Source organism: Bactrocera neohumeralis, chromosome 6 (genome assembly GCF_024586455.1).
Source record: "Bactrocera neohumeralis isolate Rockhampton chromosome 6, APGP_CSIRO_Bneo_wtdbg2-racon-allhic-juicebox.fasta_v2, whole genome shotgun sequence".
NCBI lineage: Eukaryota > Metazoa > Arthropoda > Insecta > Diptera > Tephritidae > Bactrocera > Bactrocera neohumeralis.
The window spans coordinates 73763841-73782096 of NC_065923.1; the positions used below are offsets into that span (position 1 = coordinate 73763841).

At 41.7% G+C, this 18256-nt stretch overlaps 1 protein-coding gene across 1 annotated transcript; it reads right to left on the reverse strand.

Annotated features, from left to right (window-relative positions):
- Nucleotides 1-2458: 2458 nt before the first annotated feature.
- Nucleotides 2459-11396, reverse strand: LOC126761165 (putative uncharacterized protein DDB_G0277255). Its single transcript, XM_050477129.1, has 3 exons — nucleotides 7582-11396; nucleotides 3774-3932; nucleotides 2459-3663 (listed from the first exon to the last, which is right to left on the reverse strand). The coding sequence occupies exons 1-3, from the start codon at nucleotides 9121-9123 to the stop codon at nucleotides 2860-2862; spliced, it is 2505 nt and encodes an 834-aa protein (XP_050333086.1). The 5' UTR covers nucleotides 9124-11396; the 3' UTR covers nucleotides 2459-2859.
- Nucleotides 11397-18256: the final 6860 nt, after the last annotated feature.

The window sequence follows — 18256 nt, forward strand, 5'->3', positions numbered from 1 at the left end:
TATAATGCTCTCCAGGAATGTGGAATCAGAATTCACACGGTCAGACATGACCAAACAGTATTGTTTACGGTACGCGTTTTGAAAAAAAAAAAACAGCTTTATCGGGACCAGTCGATCAAGAAGGCGTCTTATACCGAAAATATCCACTAAAATAATTCGAAGGGACTCGTGAGCGATATCGCGCTCTCTTGCCATCTTTCAAACACTTACCTGACGATTTTCAAGCACCATATCCTTCACTTTTTTTTAAATATTTTTATCAGTTAAAGCGATCGAAGGTCGTCCAGAACGAGGCATGTCTTCAACGATCCCTTCTAAAGGGTGATCCATTTCGAAGTTCTCTACACAGAAACTTTAAATTTAATGAGTAATGTTTATTATCATTCGAAAGAACATTCTTTGGCTTTTATGTTTTTAAGATTATCTCTTTAAAATGTTGGCCGCTGCTACCACTTAGATGGTCCATCCATTGAGTTTAATTTTTGATGACTCGTTCGAGCATTTCGACTGCTAACTGGCGAATGATACGGGTGATGTTTTGCTTCAAGGCCCGAATCGAAGCGGGATTGTTCGCATAGACTTTAGACTTTACATATACTCACAGAAAAAGTCTAACGGTATGATATCACATGATCTTGGTGGCCAATCGACCGGTCAAAAACGTGAAATTATCTGCTCAATAAACCCATTGATTGATGCAATGTGTGGGAAGTGATCGTCCTTGAATCTAAATGTTGCCGAGATCACGAGCTTCAATTTCAGGCAACGAATAGTCGGTTATCATGGCACGATATCGATCGCATCACGTTCTCACCGGCATCATTTTTGAAGAAATATGGACCAATGATACCACCGGCTCACAAACCACACCAAACCGTAGTTTTTTCTGAATGAAATGGCAGCTATTGAATCTCTTCAGATGGCTCTTCGTTCCAAATCCGGTAATTTTGCGTGTTTACATACCAATTGAGCCAGAAATGGGCCACTTCGCGGAACAAATTTTGGCTCAAAGACGTCGTATCTTCTTGGAACTTTTCAAGCGTCCACAGAGCGAAGCGTTGTCGCTTCAAAAGATCGAGCGGCTTCACTCCTTGCTCAAGCTGTAGTTTGTACGCTTTCAATTTAAAATCTCGACGTAAAATATGCCAAGTCGTTCGAAACGTCAGTCCGAGTTGCTGCGAACGGCGCCGAATCGACTCCCCACGAACTTCGTATACACTCAGCTTTGTTTGCTATATTGCCTTCACTGCGTGCTGAACGTGATCTATTCGGTCGAATATTATTCAACAACGAATGCTGAGTCTCCAGATGGGAGATGGTGTTGCGAATAGTCGCTCAGTCAGGGGAATTATGTTGAGCGAAGCGCACGAAACAGATTCTATACAGAACTTGAATTTTTGTAATGAAGTTGCACGATTGGTAAATTTTGTTCAGACGTTAGGCTTACCATGATGTAATGCCAAACAACACTTGTCAAAAATAGCATGGCAGCTTGACACGACTCACGCGTGATCTGTCAAAAAAAGCTATTAAAAAGTGTACCTCTACTTGTATCACCCCTTATATCTACAGAAAATGTGGCATGGATTTTTATCTAAGGCAACTACAAATAGCTCTGGAAACTTTTTTCTTTTTTGAAGTTTTAAAATTTTTTAGTTAAAAATTTTTCTTCTGTTTAAATGGCAAAAAAACTTGCACGCATTTCAACTTCATGTTACTTTATTTAGCAATTTTCAACATTTCAATTTAAAAGGTACATTCTGTACAAATAATGTAAGTAAAGTAAAATAAAATATAAAGTTAAAATTAAGTAGTTTTTCACTTTATCAATTCATTTAGTAAATAAATTTATAAATTTTCATTATTGCAATTTGTTTGCTTGCAAAGTTTCTGCTTGTTTTCTTTTTAATTCATATATATATGAATATTTTTGCTATACACATTAGGGTATATACATATATATATATATATTATATTATATAAAGATAAATACAATAAAGTATATATTTAATAACAACTTATTTGACTATCAAAAAGGCACCTGAGTTTAATGTATATAAAGTAGTAAAATTGTATGGTATGTTGGTGTGTGTCTGTGTCTGTGTGTGTGTGTTTAACTTGCTTTACCGTTGCAGCCAATGCTGTACGACGCCATTACCTAACGCTTCACTTATGCATTCCCCATTTTGCTAAAAGCTTTAACTATTATTCACTTATATGCTTTGTTCTACAAATATATTTGTTTAGGTTTAAGTTCATATTATATATACATAAGATTTTTGACATGTATATATATTTTCTTATATATATACATGCGGTTTTTTATATACACATATATATATTTACTTATTTTTTGTTTGAAATTCACATTATTTTCTTTTAATTCCCTGATTTGAACGCATTTCACTGCTACTTTTGCTATCATTCTCCTTAACATTGCCTTAACATTGTCTTAACATTGCTAATTCATTATAACTTGCACTTCATTTCACATCACTTTGCTTTGCTTTCTTCTACTGCTTTTGTTTCTTTAACTTTTTTGCTTCTTCATCTTTTTTTCTACACTTCCCGGTACTTCACTGCACTTTTCACTTTACTTGGCGCTGGTTTACGTTGCGCTAGTTTGCTTTACTTCAACTATGACTAGTGTCCAGGTGTTTGCCGCCCGGAACCGTGACCCCCGCAACCGTACGCAGTGCGGCCGCACATACCACTACAAGTTACATGGTCATGGTCTGTTTTAATGTGCGGCAACGCTTCCAGCTTGATGACAGCGTCGTGGCAGCTGGTTGTGCGGCAGCAAGGCGACACAGCTGTTGTGGGGGACGCGTGTGGCGCGTACAACCTGGCGTCCTTACATCACATCTTGTACAATTGCGGTGGTTCTTTGGACGATGGCATGCCGTGATCGTACTTGCCCATTTCGGCCTCGTACAATAGATTGTTGATGAGATGCTTGATGACAATCTTGGACTTCGGCGTCTTCAGTTTGCGTATGGTTATCGCGACATACTCGCCAAATACGCCATACTCATCGTTCAGCGTTTGCATATTCGTGTTGTTGTTGTTGCTTTGACTGCCACTACTGCTGCTGGCGTTGTTGCCGCCGTTGTTGCTGTTGGCCTTTGGATTTTGATTGGCACTTAGATTATGCAAGCTGCTGCTGTTGCCATTGCTGTTTGTATTATTGCCGCTATTGTTGTTGTTGTTGCTGCTATTTTGTTGACTTTGACTATTCATATTTGCGACGGCGGCGAAAGTGACGGCGCCGCCAGCGCCGGCGGCTAGTAACTCACGTTCGCGCTGCTTGGAACTCGCTTGTGCGTTGGAATGTTGCGTCTGTGTTTGTTGTTGTTGTTGCTGTTGTTGGTGTTGCAATTGTATTTGCTGCTGTAGGTGTTGTTGCAGCGCCAGTGCGGACTTTTTGGATGGCGAGGCCACATCGGCGTGTAAGCTCAGCAGCTTGCGTTTACGCCCACCAACGCTGGAAGACATTGGCAACTCGGCCATCGGTGGCAAATTATAATAATTGACCGCCGTCGCTGTCAGTGGGGTGACGCTGCACGCACGTGGGTGTTGCGTTTGTTGTTGCTGTTGATGCTGCTGCTGTTGTTGTTGTTGCTGTTGTTCGAGCATGACTAGTTCATTCGTGTCGCCTTCGATCTGTAAGCAAAGTGCGCCGAAGCAAAGGGAAAAATGAGTGAAATTCATGCATTAGTCATTAGTTAGGTAGGCCGCTAAGCGGTGAAATCGCTGCCTGTAGGTGAACTTACAATTTCGGTTTTCACATCGTCCGCGCTGATGTTGCAACAAAAGCTTTGTATGTCGGCGTCGTAATCTGTGGTCGTCGTAGCCGTCGCATTGGCAGCGCCAGCGCCAGCTCCAGCACCGATCAGGCCAGCTGCCGCACCCGCTGCGCCCGTGGACCGCGCCTGCAAGTGAAAACCAGTCGAACATGTCAACAAGCTCTGTGCTCTCTAACAGCAAAGCAAAAAGCGAAATGTAAAAGCTTTTGTTGTGCGCCGTACGCTAAAGCATTAGCTGTTGCAACAACAACAAAACGCTCGGAGACTGGCACAGGCTCGGGCAAAGCACCAGCCACAATGTCATGCATATTAATACAGAAATTTTGTACGAAATTAAAATAACAAAAACACTGATTGTGGCTACAAGTTCAACAGCGCAGTGCCCGCATGCCAAAGCGGTTTGTTGTTGCTGCTGCTATTTATTGGTTTTGTTGTTGTTGCAGTCATTATTGTGAGCTGTTGTTGCATCAGCTTTACCGAGAATTATTTGCACGCATACTGTTAATAATTTGAACACACACACACGCACGCATGCATTGACATACACACACACACACATTCGTTTAAAGAGTAAAGCACATTTGTTGCCGTGAGCTTATCAGCAACTGCAGCCAGCGCGCTGCCAACGCCAACGTTGTTATTTTTGTTGGCAGCGCATGCACGCAGCGCGCGCTCGTTTATAACTCACTTTTCAAATACCCTGTAGGAATTTGTTAGCGTGGGGACATATTTTGGGCGAGTCAACATTGAAAGAGAGAGTATAAAAAAAGAATAAAAACGGTGAAATATTTGTTTTTCATATTTCTGACAGTTTTTTGTACTTGTAGCGAGTAATTTAAATATTTTTTGACTGAAATGCACAAATTGCGTTTGTATCGAATAATAATATTGACCAATATTGTGCATAAATTCGTTCACAAGTGTCTCGGTAGATTCTTAAAAATGTAAAAAAAATGTAATTTCTAATAGAAGATATCACAAGGCGAACAATATAATAAGATTCTAACCAAATTTTTAGACCACTTAATGACCCTCGAGCTTTTTACTGGTGCTACTGGTGTTAACGATATTCAAGTTTATATGTATTGTTTCTAAGTTGAAAATGTAAAATTTCATGTAAAAAGTTGTTTTCTTATAGGAGCGGTCTTTAGGCGAACAATTTAAGTTGAATTTTTGATCTGCCTAGGCTGCTAATAAAACTCTAATAAACTTTTCCCGACCACTCAAGGATTCTCGGGGCTTCATTGATGCTTTGTAGCTTCAACAGTAAAAAACCCAGTAAAATATCTAAGAACCCTTAACGAACAGTTAAATTTATCATTTAATAACGAAGTATCCAACATTTTAAAACCACTTAAGGATTCTCGAACTTTCACAGGAACAGCGTTTGCAGCGTGGTCGAAAAACTCCAACAGAAAACTAAAAACTAAGTCTAGGAACCATTAGCGACCACATAAGTTTATTATCTAATAAGAAATTATCCAACTTTTTAGGCGACTTAAGGATTCTCGAACTTTTATTAGAACATGGTTTGTGGTGTGATCGAAGAATACCAACAGAAAAAAACTCAGTAAAATATCTAAGAACCCTTAACGAACAGACATATTTACTTTATAAATTAATTTCTCCGTAAAGAATCTATTAATTTTCGGATATAAAATGAAAAGTGCATATTATTAAAAAAATTTCTAGAATTTTTTAGTACTTTTTTGTATAATATTTTGTTTTATTTAGCCTTGTCTGATTATTAAAATGAAAAAAACTAATTTTTTCTTACAAAAAATGATCTTGAAGTACAAAGAAAAATAGTTTACATAAATGAGGTTGCGATCAATTGGATCGATCTAATATGCTTATGATATCTTTTTAGTTTCCTATATTGTTGATTATTATCTAGCAGTTCTCCAATCGAAAGGCGTTACTATATCTTACAACTTCTATTTGTTCTCCAATCGAAAAAGATAACTATATTTTATAACTTCTATTTGCTTCTTTTAGTGGTCTTTTAGAGATTTTTTGGACCGATGGAGGACGTGGTTCTCGAATCGAGAGAGATAACTATATCTTATAATTTCAATAAATTTTTGCATTATATGGGAAGACACTTTCTACGTAAGAAATTATGTCCTCCATCGAGACCTAAAAGTCTTTAAAAGATCTCTAAAAGTACATAGAAAGTTTCTTCCCATATAATGAAGAAAACTTTATTTTGAATGGCTTGAACAACTTTAAAATTTGAATCAGCTGAGCGTGGTTCTCCAATCGATAGCGGTTACTATAACTTATATCTTCAATAGTTGCCTTTAGAGGTGTTTTAGCGATTTTTAGGTCTCGATGAAAGACTTATTACATAAAAAGGTGCATCCACTATAGTGCGAAGAACTTTATTTTGAATGGCTTGAACAACTTTAAAATTTGAATCAGCTGAGCTGCCCCAAATTTGTATGCCATACGTCCAAATCGGCCTGAGTATTGCCTTATAAGTATATTACTAGTTTCTTTTTTATACTGAGGCGGGATTTTGACCTTAGGAACCATTTGTCGCTCGGGTATTAAGTACTTGAAAATGAAAGCGAGATCGCTATAAAAAGTAAACATTTGCTAAGAGACTCCCTACATTTTTAACCCTGTACGGGATTTGTTATTTTGCCCCCGTTTGCAAAACACGATTATTGTTAGTCCAGTCGACGTGCAGGGTTAAAAGGATTCTCCATTAAATCTATATTTTTTTTATCTAATAAGCATGTATCCAGCTTTTTAAGGCGACTTAAGAGTTCTCGAACATTGGAACTAACTTTTTTGAAGCAATTCTCCCTTAGATACATTTTTTTTCAAAGAAAACAGCTGAGCGCATGTTCCGTTTCTTCAACGAGGCAAATCCGCGCTTGATGCCTCACTGGGTTGCTTAAAATGTTTCGCTGAATGACGCGTCGCTGTCGTCCATGCATTCTACGACGACAGTTAACACTACAACAAACATGCAAAATGAATAACGAATAACTTTTTTTTTTAATAACGAATCATATGGCACCGAAAAGCAGGAGCTGTGGTGACAAAGCTTCATGCTCCAACATTGCAGCGCAATACGGTAAGCCGTGCTCGCTGCGCTCAACGCACGATGGCGACGAAGCACAAGGCACGAAATACACACACCTTATCGCTTAAATATGTGCATACATACAAACATACGTACATACGCTCAAATATCTACACGCACGGCGGACGTTAACTGACGTCTCACACCTTCGGCGCACAACTCATCAGCATAAAGCGAACAAGTCAAACCACTAATATAAAAAAAGAGGCAACAACAAAAGCATATATGGCACTACTTATGTATGTACGCAGCATGTGTATATGCATGTATGTATGTATGTATGTATGTATATGGGAGTATGCACAACAATGTGTACACAGTTAGACATGCTGACGAAAGTCGGCGCGCAGAGAACGCAAAACGCAAAAATAATGGAATAAAAATGTAGACAAATAAAAGGAAAATGAAATAAACAAACAGAATGGAATATCGATAGACTGAATAAGCCCCCACAAAATAACAGTACGAGTTTCGGCAGCAGCGCGACACCAGCTAATGGCAGCAGTAGTCACAATTTACCGACGCTGCGCTGCTACCGCCGCCACCCGCGCGCTTTATCAGCGCATGCATGCTTTTATAAAGAAAAAATTATATATATATATAGCACATTACTGTATGTATGTATATGCTGGTAAATATATATAATATATATGTATATGAATGTGTGTGACGACTTACCGCAGCTAGTTGTTGTTCGTCCATAGCGATAGCGACATTCCGATTTGCATTGGCTGCGGCGGCGGCATTAGCGGCTGCTGCTGCCGCCACAGCTGCAGCCACACGCGCCACCAAACTGTTGCTCGCGACTGTCGTATCGTCGCCATCCGCGTTGGCGGCGGCATGATGCAGCGGTGTTGTAGCGCCGAACGCGTGCGACATTGTTGTGCCACCAACTGTTGCGCTACCACCACCACCGAGCACACCATTCAGACTACCTGCGCCGCCTGCTGTCGTCATTGTCGCCAGGCTGCCAAGGCCCATGGCCAGGCCAGCGCTGCCGATAATTGTCAACGCCGGCGTCGTCATTGTCATCATGGCCATTGCGTTGCTAACGTTTATATTATTGCTGTTTTTATTATTGTTGTTGTTGCCACTGCCAGTGGCGTGTAGCTTATTATTACTATTGTGTGGCAATAACGCTGCTGTAGTTGTTGTTGTTGCTGAAGACGCGACCGTACTATTTGTGGACGACGCGGCAGTTGCGGCGGTGCTGAGCGTTTCACCCGCTACTGTAGTGGCATTTGTTGTTGTTGTTGTCGTAGAAGTTGCGCATGTTGCATTAAACAGCTGGCTATTGACTAAAGTAGCCGTAGCGGCTGGTTTTATGCCATATACCACGGTGGCTGGTATATTTGTTGCTGTTGTTTTTGCGGCATTCACTGCCGCCGCCGCTGCTGTTACATTTGTGGCTTGTGGTTCGACTTTCAGCTCGTCGACAGTGGTGCCCGCCACTGCCGCTGCATTCGCTCTGGACGTCACGGCGCCGCCGCCGCCACTCTCACGCGCACCAGCCAGCGCCGCTGCTTGTATGGCGCGTACTGCCGCCTCCATCGTTGTCGCGTATTTATCATCCATTTCGCCACTCTCCGTGCGAGCGCCGTCCGCACCGTCATCACCGCCGCCACCGTCTACGCTATCGTCGCGTAACAATGCGAGTTTCTCTTCCACTTCGTCAGCCTCGCCCTCTGCACCGATCGCCGAAGTTTGCGCGTGTTGGCCGCGCACTGCTGCGCCACCATTGCTACCGCCGCCGCCGCCGCCATTGCCGCCCTCACCGTCAAGTATGAAACGTATGGCGTCGTATGCAAACCACATGGGCTGGTAGTGGACACCTTTTTGCCTGCCGATCATCACCTTGCCATGTTCGCGATGAAATGACGAGCGTAAACTTTTAATTTTACTGCGTATCGAGCGTATCTCAGTGCCATATTTGTTGCCCAGCAATTTTAGTGCCTCATACTTGGTTTGCTTGATGTGATAACCTTTGGTGTTGGGATCCCACAGCACACGATGCATGCGGTAATCCTCGATGAAATCGAGTATGGTGGAACGTGACCATTCGACGCGATCGCTAGTTGGGCTGGGCAGTGATTCGCCGCCCACGCCAAAAGTGGGTGAAAGTGCGGCTGTGCCGCCGCTACTGTTGCCATTAGTTGCCGCCCCCGCACCTGTCGTTAAGGCAACTGCATGCAGTGCAGGCAGCGCCACCGACAGGGACATGGAAGACGGCGATGGTGTCGGTGGCGCGCGTTTGTAAGTCAGGCGCGCTTTGCGACGACGTCGTAGCTGTGGTGGGGGAATGTTGTTAGCTTTATCGGTATTGGGCGGGCACAGAGCCGAATCGGTCGTCGTCGTCGTCGTCGCCTCCTCCTCAGCGTCAGAATCAAGCCTAGGCTCCCTGGCGCTCCGCTCCAATACCTGCGACTCCGTTGCGGGCGACGTCTTCAATGATTTTTCAAGCACTTCTGTTGGAGTTGTATTTGTAACGTTTGTTAAGTTGTTGTTTGGCGTTTCCGTATTGTTGCTTTTCCACACGCGTTGTCTATTGCCGCTAACACTATTACGATTAGTTGTACAGTTGTTCGTTTTTCCTAAAGCGCTGCCCGTTTTTCTTTTGCCAAAATTGTAAGCGATTACAGTACGCGTAGCCGCTACGTGCCGCCTTCGACCGCGTTGCCTTTTCGTTCTCGCCAGCGCTGACACTACACTACTGACTGTCAAAGCCGCCAGGGGACACTTATTGTCACCTTCACGTGGTGTACGGTTATTCGCACAACCGTTAACTTTGGTGTTGGTTTTGCTGTTGGCGCTGGCACTGGTGTTGGTGTTGGTGTTGGAGTTCTTGGTGCTGTCGTCTCGTCGCTTATCTGTTTTCGCTGATACCTGCAATTTTTTCGGTATCGCGTTCACTTGCTGCTGTCGCGTTAGACGTCGCCGCAAAGCGCGACTAGTTGGTGCGGTTAAGTGTGAGGGTTGGTACCGCAATTGCGGGTCTACAGGGTTGGGATTAGGAATGGGGGAAGTTGACAATGAGTCCTGTGCTGCCGTGTTGCTGTTGCTGTTGCGTTGATTTGCTGCTAGTCGTGCAATCGTAGTATTAGTAGCTTCGTGACCATGGAGTTGCCTTCGCCTTGCGCGCTGCAACTGCCTTCGCGTCTTTCCCCTTCGCCTAATAATTCAACTCGCCTCGCATTAGCCTCGTTCGATTCGATTAGCCTGTACGCTCGTGTGTGATGTGTGCCGTAAATATGTATGTGCGCGCGCGATGTTTAGCTCGTACGTCGTGTCGTGCAGCCGTCAGCTGTATTTTCACTCTTGTTTTTATTGTGTTCGCTGGCAAACTGGCTGAGCTGATTGTCCGAATATCTGCTTGCCTGGCATGCACTGGTGCTTTTGGAGGTGTTTGCAGTTTTTTTTTCGTTTCTGTTTCTGTTTCTGTGGCGCGGCGCAATGCTTGTTGTTGTTGGCGTCGCTGTTATTGTTGCTCTTGTTGTTGTTGTTATTATTTTAGCTCCTCTTGCTACTGCTGTGCTTTCGTGTTGGCTGCAGCACTACTGGCGTGCTTGTTATTGTTGTTTTTTGTTGCTATACTCGCTTGCGTTGCTCTCGCTCCTCCACCGCGCTTGTGGTTGCTGGGGCTCGTTCGCTCGCTCGATTGCTTACTTTGGCTTGGCTGGCTTGCTTTGTGCTTGTTTGTTTGCTTACTCGCCTGATAGCTTGCTAGCTTGTTCGCTTACTTTTTGTGGTTTGTGTAGTAGTACTTGTTGTTGTTGTTGTTTTTCCGTTGTGTGTTGCCTGCGCGTCCGTTCCGCAACAACGTGTTGTGTTGTGTGCAGCCCGCCGTACGTTCGTCGTTCACCGTTGAAATCACGATTTGTACTAATTTCACATATTTAAACTGTGTGTGGCATGCTCCGTCGTCTCCGTCGCTGTCATCGCAGCTGCGGACGCGTTGTTGGCCGCTGCTCGTTGTACTTGCTCCACTCGGCTGTATGCTGGTGTGGTGTGGTGCCGCCGTCTTTGCTATCGGCGCTGTTGCTTGTTATTGTTGTTGTTTCTTCGGCTATGTGTTAAAGCTTGTCGAGCGCGCACCAAATGCTGCTTTTTGTTGCTGCTGCTGCCGCGCGACTACCACTGACGCGCGTTTACTTGCGCGCACACTGCCACTGACTAACCGCCTTACTAACTGAGTGGCGTTCTAACTTATTTTTATTTCGTTTTTTATTATACAACAAATGCATACATATATATTTATATTGTATATAAAATATTTATACATAAGCATGTGCGCGCACTATTTCCTTACACTTTACACTAATGTCGCGATATTTGTGCTTTAATGTATAACTTTTCGCTAATTAATATGCAAATACACTTGTAGTAGCACTGTTATGCGTTTTTTGGCTGATGACACGGCGCGTACCGTACAATTGCCTCACTGTGTCACAACGAATTGTCAACACCACTGCCACTGCCATAACCGTACTCGTAGCCACCGCGTTCGTCTCTAACGCACCTTACACTCTCCCACTGAGCGCTGAGTAACTCTTACTACTGTTACCTTAATGTGCGCGCCTTCGCGCTCCCCGCGCGCGCTACACAACATTTCGTTAGGCAGTTGTTGTTGTTGGTGCTGCTTTACACTATTCCCCACCGTTCGCCACTTTCCATTCACCACTGCGCACCGCTAGGCGCCGCGTCGCCCCCTCGTCGCGCATAAGCTTCAAATTGGCTCTCTTTAGCGCGCCTGCTTTGCGCTCACGCTGTACTCACACGCTTCTTGCCCTTTGCTCGCTAGGCTGTGCTTAACATGTGCATGTGTGTACGTGTGTGTGTGTGTATGTGCGCGCTTGTTTCAGTTTGTGTTTTTCCGTTTTATGCTGGAGCTTTGGAATAACAACGCCACTGGCATTAACAACTCGAAAAGCAGCAACAGTCACAAAGCTGACTGGCAGCCAAGTCAACAACAACAACAACAACAACAGCGAGCACATACAATTGGAATTTTGTGTTAGCGCGCGGCGGCTGGCAGTCACACAATTGCATTGCGGCGCAGCGGAGACAGCAATAACAACAACTGAGAAATTTAAATAAGTCGACCAACAGCAACTACAACAATAACGGCGAAATCAGTGAGCGCAGCCAACAACAACAACAGGCAGGCAGGCAGGCAGGCAATCACAAAACAGCAGCGCCAACAAAAACGCATACGAAAATTATAATAACAACAACAAAAAACTGCGAAAATAATAACAACAACAAGAACAATAATAACAAGAGCTACTACAAACATAATAACAACAAGAAGTAGAATAACAACAACAACTACTACAAAAATAACAATAACAACAAAAAATACAATAATAATAATAACAACAAGAAGAAGAATAAAGTTTTTGTTATAATACCAACAACAACAACTTATACTACAAACATAAAAATAACAACAACAATAATAATACAAAATTATAACAACAACAATAATTACAACGGCAAAAACAACAACAACATCTACACGACTGGCAACCACAAGCGCTGCTCAGCTGTGCTTTTCTCTTTCCGCCTCGCATTTACTTTGCCCTGCCGCGCCGCGTGTCGCCTTGTCGTTGTTGGCGTGCTTTTTGTGTGGTGTGGCAACTGTTACCAGCAGCACCGCTGCCTCGCATCGCATGAGCACGTAATTATGCATGTAAATATGTACGTTTGTATGTATGCGGCAGCGCGTGTGTTGGTGTGCATGTATGCAGTCGGTGTCTCCACATGCAAGCCACTGCCTGCCTGCCTGCATCCATGCACGTGTTGTTGTTGCTGAGCGGGTATTTTATTATACAAAAAAAAAAAAAAATTTAAAAAAGTATTTGACTGTGTGTGCGCGTGTGCGATTGTGTCAGCTTTTTCGGGGTCTCCACCGCCATTAAGATTGTTGTAGTTGCAGTTGCGGGTTGCTTGAATCGTTAAAAATCGGAAAATACGACAAAATACCAAAGTTGTTGTTTTTTTCTCGACGTGCGCTGCCGTTCCGTTAATGTTTGCGTTACTCATTTGTACAGCGCACTTGTTGCTGTTGTTGTTTGTGTTGCTGTTAAGGTTGCTTGCCGCAGCTTTTATTGCTGTTGTTATCTTTGTGGTTATGACACACACACACACACACAGATATGATTTACATGTACTTATATTTACTATATATGCATATGTATGTGTGCTCGTGCATGTTGTTGTTTGTTTTTGTTGCGCGTTCGCTTTGTGTTACTCTTGTTGTTTTCCATTTGCTGGCATGTGTGGCGGCGTTGGCGAGTTGAGTTTTGTTGCTGCGCATTTTTTCGTATTTCACTGCCCGCCTGCCTGCCCACCCGCCGCCCCCACAATCAGCTGCTGCTGCGCTCGCCACATTTGTCCGTCCGAAATAGTGTGTGTTTTCGTGCGAGTGCTTTTGCTGCCATTTATTTATTGCTTCTCAAGTGTGTGCGGTGTGTTTACTCGCGAGCGCGATCACTTGCAGCAATAACAATAACAATAACAACAGCAAAATACGAAGCAGGGAATTTTTCGAAAACACACAACAACATTAGCAACGCCAGTCAACGGCAATAAAATTCAACAGCAAAAACGCGCACAATTTATGTGTTTGTAGCAGCTTTGGAGCGCACACATTCATACACACTTATAAACATTCATACTTATATGTATATATGTATGTATGTATGCATGCGGCGAGCGCAAAGTAACTCGCCCATAGCACTTGCTTTTTGAATCGCTGTTTCTATTTGTGTTTTTCTACATCTCTCGTCACATTCTCACCTCGCCATAATCAGTGACCAGCACACAAGCTCTAGCAATGCCGCCACCAGTTGCGGCTTCAGCCAAAGCAAATACAGCGCAACACATAACCTCCCGACTCCCGACGCCTGTGTATCACCTTTCCGCGCACACCTTCGCATATATTTTAAGTACGGTATTTACGACTTGGCACAGTGGAATCGAACCGTAGCTCTGGAGCTTAAAATAAATAGAGGAGGACCGCGAACTTAGGTCTATTGACTCCTGGAAGATCCTCAGATATTTTTTTTGGTGTGAAAAATACGTTCTAATCCTCTGATCGCTTTATGGAAGATCTTCAGATATTTATATTTATCAAAGAACCAAATTTTTGTGTTGATAAAAATTCGATTTTTTTGATCCTCGTAGAACATTTCCCTCATATGCGATTTTATCAAAAAAATATCGACCCCGTCTATTGGTTTATGGAAAATCTTCAGATATTTATGAAATTTTTTGTGTAAAAATTTGTTTTAATCCTCTGATCGCTTTATGGAAGATCTTCAGATATTTATGTAAAATATTCAATCCGATCCTCTGATCGATTTATGGCAGTTTTTTATGTCTAAAATTCGATCTGTTTCTCTGTTTGATTTATAATATTTTTTCTGTAAAGTGTTCGATCTCAAGTTTTATTAGATTTTCGACCTAATTTTCTCTCTTAAAACTGATCCTTTTACATTTCAAGCTACCATAACTCAGTCGGTATTTAAACTGATCAATTAATTGCCAATATCTTACTCCTCAAAACTATCAGTTACTTTTACTTCTAACCATTTCTGAACCATACTACGGATTTATGAACTTCGAATTACAGATGCCAAAGTTGACCTAGTAGACCGGGGTAGATAATTTTGAAAACAAAAAAAAAATCATAGTCGGTTGAAGAACATCGGACGCGAAAGATAAAATAGCAAACGAAAAATAAACTGTAATAAATAAATTTTAAAGGAAAAGCGCGATGCGCAGTTGGCAAAAGGAATGGTAGGGTGTTAAATTTTTGAGTGTTAAAACTGTTTATCTCTTTTTCCGGCAAAACTACGAGTCCTATAGCGAAAAGTTATAAAGCAATGTTGTTTGTAATGAAACGATCTATTACTTTGGTAAATACCCTTTTTTCACTTAACCTCAAAATAACCAAGTTTTTGGGTTTTGTATTTTTATCTTGTAGAAAAATTTTTTTCCTAGGTTATAAATGCTTCATCTCGCTTACCGGCAAAACTACGAGTCCTAGAAAAAAATGTTCAAAGCCAATGTTGTAGGTAATAAAACGATCTATTACTTTTGTATATAAACTTTTCTCACCTAACCCAAAAATTTATGTGAAAAATTCAAAAAAAATGTTTGGGTTTTCTATATTTATCTTTTACGAAACAATTTATTCTTAAACGTGGTTTGGTGTAAACTTACCTTCTTATGTCCCAAACGCACTGTATTTGATTTATTTAAAATATTTATTCTTTTTCTTTAATCTCTCGATCAAAAAATCTCACGCCAAATTTCAGATTTTTTTTTAAAGGCCAATAAGCTTTTCTTTCTTGAAATCCCTGCTTGCTGTGGTAAGCTTTCTCAGAAAATGCAAAAAAGTTCCCACTAAATGTTCCAAAACTGATCATAAGCTCGAATTAACTTGATAGTACTCCGTCCAAAGCGGTACACTGTAGCTCTGAATGCATCATACATCATCATCCATGTAATACAGGGTGATTAAAATTGTTGTGCTGAATAATTTATAAAACAAATTATACTGAATAACATATATAATATATTCTCAGAAAATGAAAAAAAAATCCTACTAAACAATAGTTTGTGTGCACTCCGTCGAAAGCGGTACACTGTAGCGCTGAATGCATCATCATATGTAATACAGGGTGATTCAAAATTCAAAAATCAGAACAAATTATACTGAATACAATTTTCAAGCGTTTTGAATACTAAATTAATAAGCTTGCTATAACAGCTTCTCAGAAGAGTTATGAATTTTAAAGTTTACAATTAACGATTTTGAGGTTATATTACATTTTCTTAATTCATGATAACTAAATTATTTTTAGTTTCTTCTTTATTTTTTGAAACTAACAATTAGAAATAATCCAATTAAAATAAGTTTTCGTAGTTAAAATATCAAAAAAAAATTATAAAAACAAGATTAAAAAAAAAATTTAAAAAAAAATTTAAAATTTAAAAAATTTATTAAAAAAAAAAAAAAAAAAATAAAAAATTAAAAAAAAAATTAAAAAAAAAAAAAAAAAATTAAAATTAAAAAAAAATATTTAAAAAAATAAAAGCAAAAAAGTTCAAAAAATGACTTATATTAAAAAGTATTAAAAAAACTAAACCTGCAAATTAAAAAAAATCCTATCTTAATAAAATGGTGGTGCCACAGCACCCGCGTAACAAAAACGCACACCCTGTAAGCCGCATGCGAAACTAACACTTTAACACACTGCTCTCAGGGCCTTCCAATCGCAGCGCTAGCATTTGTTGCTGTCACTCCAACTTTGCTCGCCGCTCAGCGCAGCTATAGCGGAAGAGTACTTGAAGCATTGGTAGTAATGTAGCTACATATGCATGTATGGGTGTGTGTGTTATGATTTCCATGCTCACAATGTGGCTATTTGCCACCGTGCTGTCACTCACTGCCAACGACGTCGCAGTCACTGCCGCTGTCGCTGTCGTTGCTGCTGCTGTCATGTGTCAAGCGCAACGGTTATCAAAAATACTCGCCTGTGCCACCTTACGCCACGTCCGTCCCCTGCGTTTGTTTGCACACCGCCGTCATCAACACCTCGTCACCACACATTGACAAGCGTGTAGAGTGAGTGTCTGGCACTTGGTGGCTCGCTTTGCCAGGCAATCAGCCAGCCAGCCAGCTGGCCCACTAGCCAGTTAGTCAAATTGACTTGCCACTGGATCTGGTCTGGTCTGTACGACAGTGTGGAGCCAACAACGCATAAAGCGTGAGCGCACACGCACACACATGCATATGCGATATGCATACATATGTATGTGCCTTGTGTGGGCGCTAACGTTGGAGACGCGCGGGAGGGACTTCGGTATATTTGTCGCCGCCGCCGTCATTCGCTGTGTTGACAAAACTCAATATTTGTTGTGCGAAACAGTTGTTGTTGCTACAATTTTTTTCATAAATTTCTTTTCGCTGCGTAACGCTTCGCTTTGCTGCGCTTGTTGTTGTTGCATTTGCTGCCCTTCAACGCTACCACTGGCAGTAAGTGTGGTAGCGCGTTGCCGCTGTGACTTTCATTGCCGTCGCCGTCGCTGCGGTTGCTTCGCTGCCTTGCGGTTGTGCTTTTACTGTTTCTGCGGTCGGCTACCGCCGCTGCTGCTCCTCCAATAAATTAGTTTCGGCTTGCTTGGCTTGCTGTTGTTGTTGTTATTGGCGTTTGGCGTTTATGAGCGTCCAAATTGCATTGTGAAGTGCTCTGACGCATTAGAGAGACATTCGATCCGATATTTTTAGGTGCTGTGTGTCGCACTCGTTCGTGTGCGATCGGCTCCAAAAAAATTAACGCAAACACAAAAACAACAGCAACAGCAAATAACTTTGCCTAATGCTGGCGCATTAGTTTGTCACATTCATGGTGATTGCGATTGCGTCGTTGACAGCGACGTTAAGGTTGACGAGTAATAGGCAAGTCGCACCTCAACTGACCGCCCGCTCTCTCGGCACGGCCGCTCTTGCCTACACTACGCTGAATATATAAATTTTTTATTATTTTGTCTACTACATTGTTATTTGACTATTTTGTTGCGTGTTGTTTTTGTTTTTGTAGTCAGTGCTGCTATTTTGTTATTATCATTGCTGTTGTTATTTATTGTTGTTTCGCTACTCGTCCATCTTGCTTGCTCCAACATTGTCGTCGTTGGTTTTTCGTTTGCTGGCGCTTATCTATTGAGCAATTCTACAGCTTTTTTGGGCGCTCAGACGTTTTTTCTGCACAGCGCACGCTTTGTTGGCCCTGTCAGCGAGTCGGTTTGGTGGCTGTGAGTTCGGAGAATTCATGCACACTTTCATTTTTATCTGAGTTTTGCGAATAAGCAAATAAAGACCTGTGTTGATAAGAATTTCGTTGAAACATAGCCAAATCTGTTGATTAGTCTTCGCCTAGTAATCATAAATTTGGGTGTCGGGCTGGACTGAAGTTTGTTTTGCTGTGTAAAGATAATAATTAAAGGTAGAAGTTGAAAAAAATTGTTAGAAGAGACAATAGGCGGCTAGTTTGTGAATTCAGAAAATTATAAGTAGCGAAGCACTACCCGAAGTCAGCATAACTACAAAGAAAGTTAATCATAAGTCTCCAAAAGACCGGATGCAATGAAAGCTACAACAACAAAAAGCTCTGAACCCAAATTTGAGTGAAATATGATAAATAGAGATCTGTGTTGATAAGTATGCTTACGACCAGCCGTCTCTCGAATTTAGGTCTTTGTATTCAAACTCAGCGTCATCGCGGACATGGTATTATACTTGACCTTGTTAATGAATTCAGACTAAATTAGCAATGTGATCGAGAAA